Source organism: Penaeus monodon, chromosome 28 (genome assembly GCF_015228065.2).
Source record: "Penaeus monodon isolate SGIC_2016 chromosome 28, NSTDA_Pmon_1, whole genome shotgun sequence".
Classification (NCBI taxonomy): domain Eukaryota; kingdom Metazoa; phylum Arthropoda; class Malacostraca; order Decapoda; family Penaeidae; genus Penaeus; species Penaeus monodon.
Window position 1 is genome coordinate 28,319,945 of NC_051413.1, and position 834 is coordinate 28,320,778.

General features: G+C 42.6%; 1 protein-coding gene across 1 annotated transcript in view; it reads right to left on the reverse strand.

The window, feature by feature from the left end:
* The window catches only part of LOC119591149 (glycine-rich RNA-binding protein 1-like), a 3,246-nt gene extending 3,173 nt beyond the window's left edge, over positions 1-73 (reverse strand). The window contains exon 1 of the mRNA XM_037939860.1: positions 8-73. Within this exon, the coding sequence (XP_037795788.1) occupies positions 8-73 (66 nt within the window). The remainder of the gene's footprint in view (positions 1-7) is intronic.
* Between the last annotated feature and the right edge of the window lie 761 nt (positions 74-834).

Genomic DNA, 834 nt, shown 5'->3' on the forward strand with positions numbered 1-834 from the left:
AAGCAACCCTGTCATGCCATCCCGCGGCGTGTAGTGAACATTTTTCCTGTGCGAACGTGTCCCCTGTGTCCATTTGGATATGGGATCAACTTTGCTTATTGAATATCATTGACATCGTTGGTCATATTGATATCATTATAATAATGTTATTTTATTCTTCATTAAATTCATTGGTTTCGCTATTGTCGAATATCACCCCGTTTTCTATCGTTAGTATTATAGCTATTGTTGTATTCATTATGTTCATTATCATTAATTCATTACGCCCATTGTCACTCTGTCAGCGTTACTAACATCATCGCTTTTGTAAGAGATCGCAGAACAAAATAAGGCATTTCACAGAATAGATGTGTTAAAAGTGTTGGAATTTATGATTTAATCACTAATGGCGTTAACAAGTTCAATTATTACAATAAGAATTATTATTTCCCGTATCCGTAGCCACCGCCGTAGCCGCCACTATAACCGCCTCCGCGACCGCCTCCGTAGCCGCCACCATAACCACCTCCATAGCCTCCATGTCCGCCTCCGTAGCCCCCACCATAGCCGCCTCCGCGACCGCCACCATAACCACCACCATAACCTCCACGGCCACCTCCGTAGCCGCCACCATAACCACCTCCAGAGCCTCCCGCCATGACACATGCCACCATGGCTGCCATTATCAGAAGTGCGGCGGTGTATTTCTGAAACGTAAATACATACGATAAGCTTACCTGGAAAACATAGCCATGGGAAAAGTAGAGCTGGACTTAAATCAATAAAATAAAAGATTGAGCTTATGATACTTAGGAATATGTCCATCATGAATAAGTCATTTTCATCTGACTATAA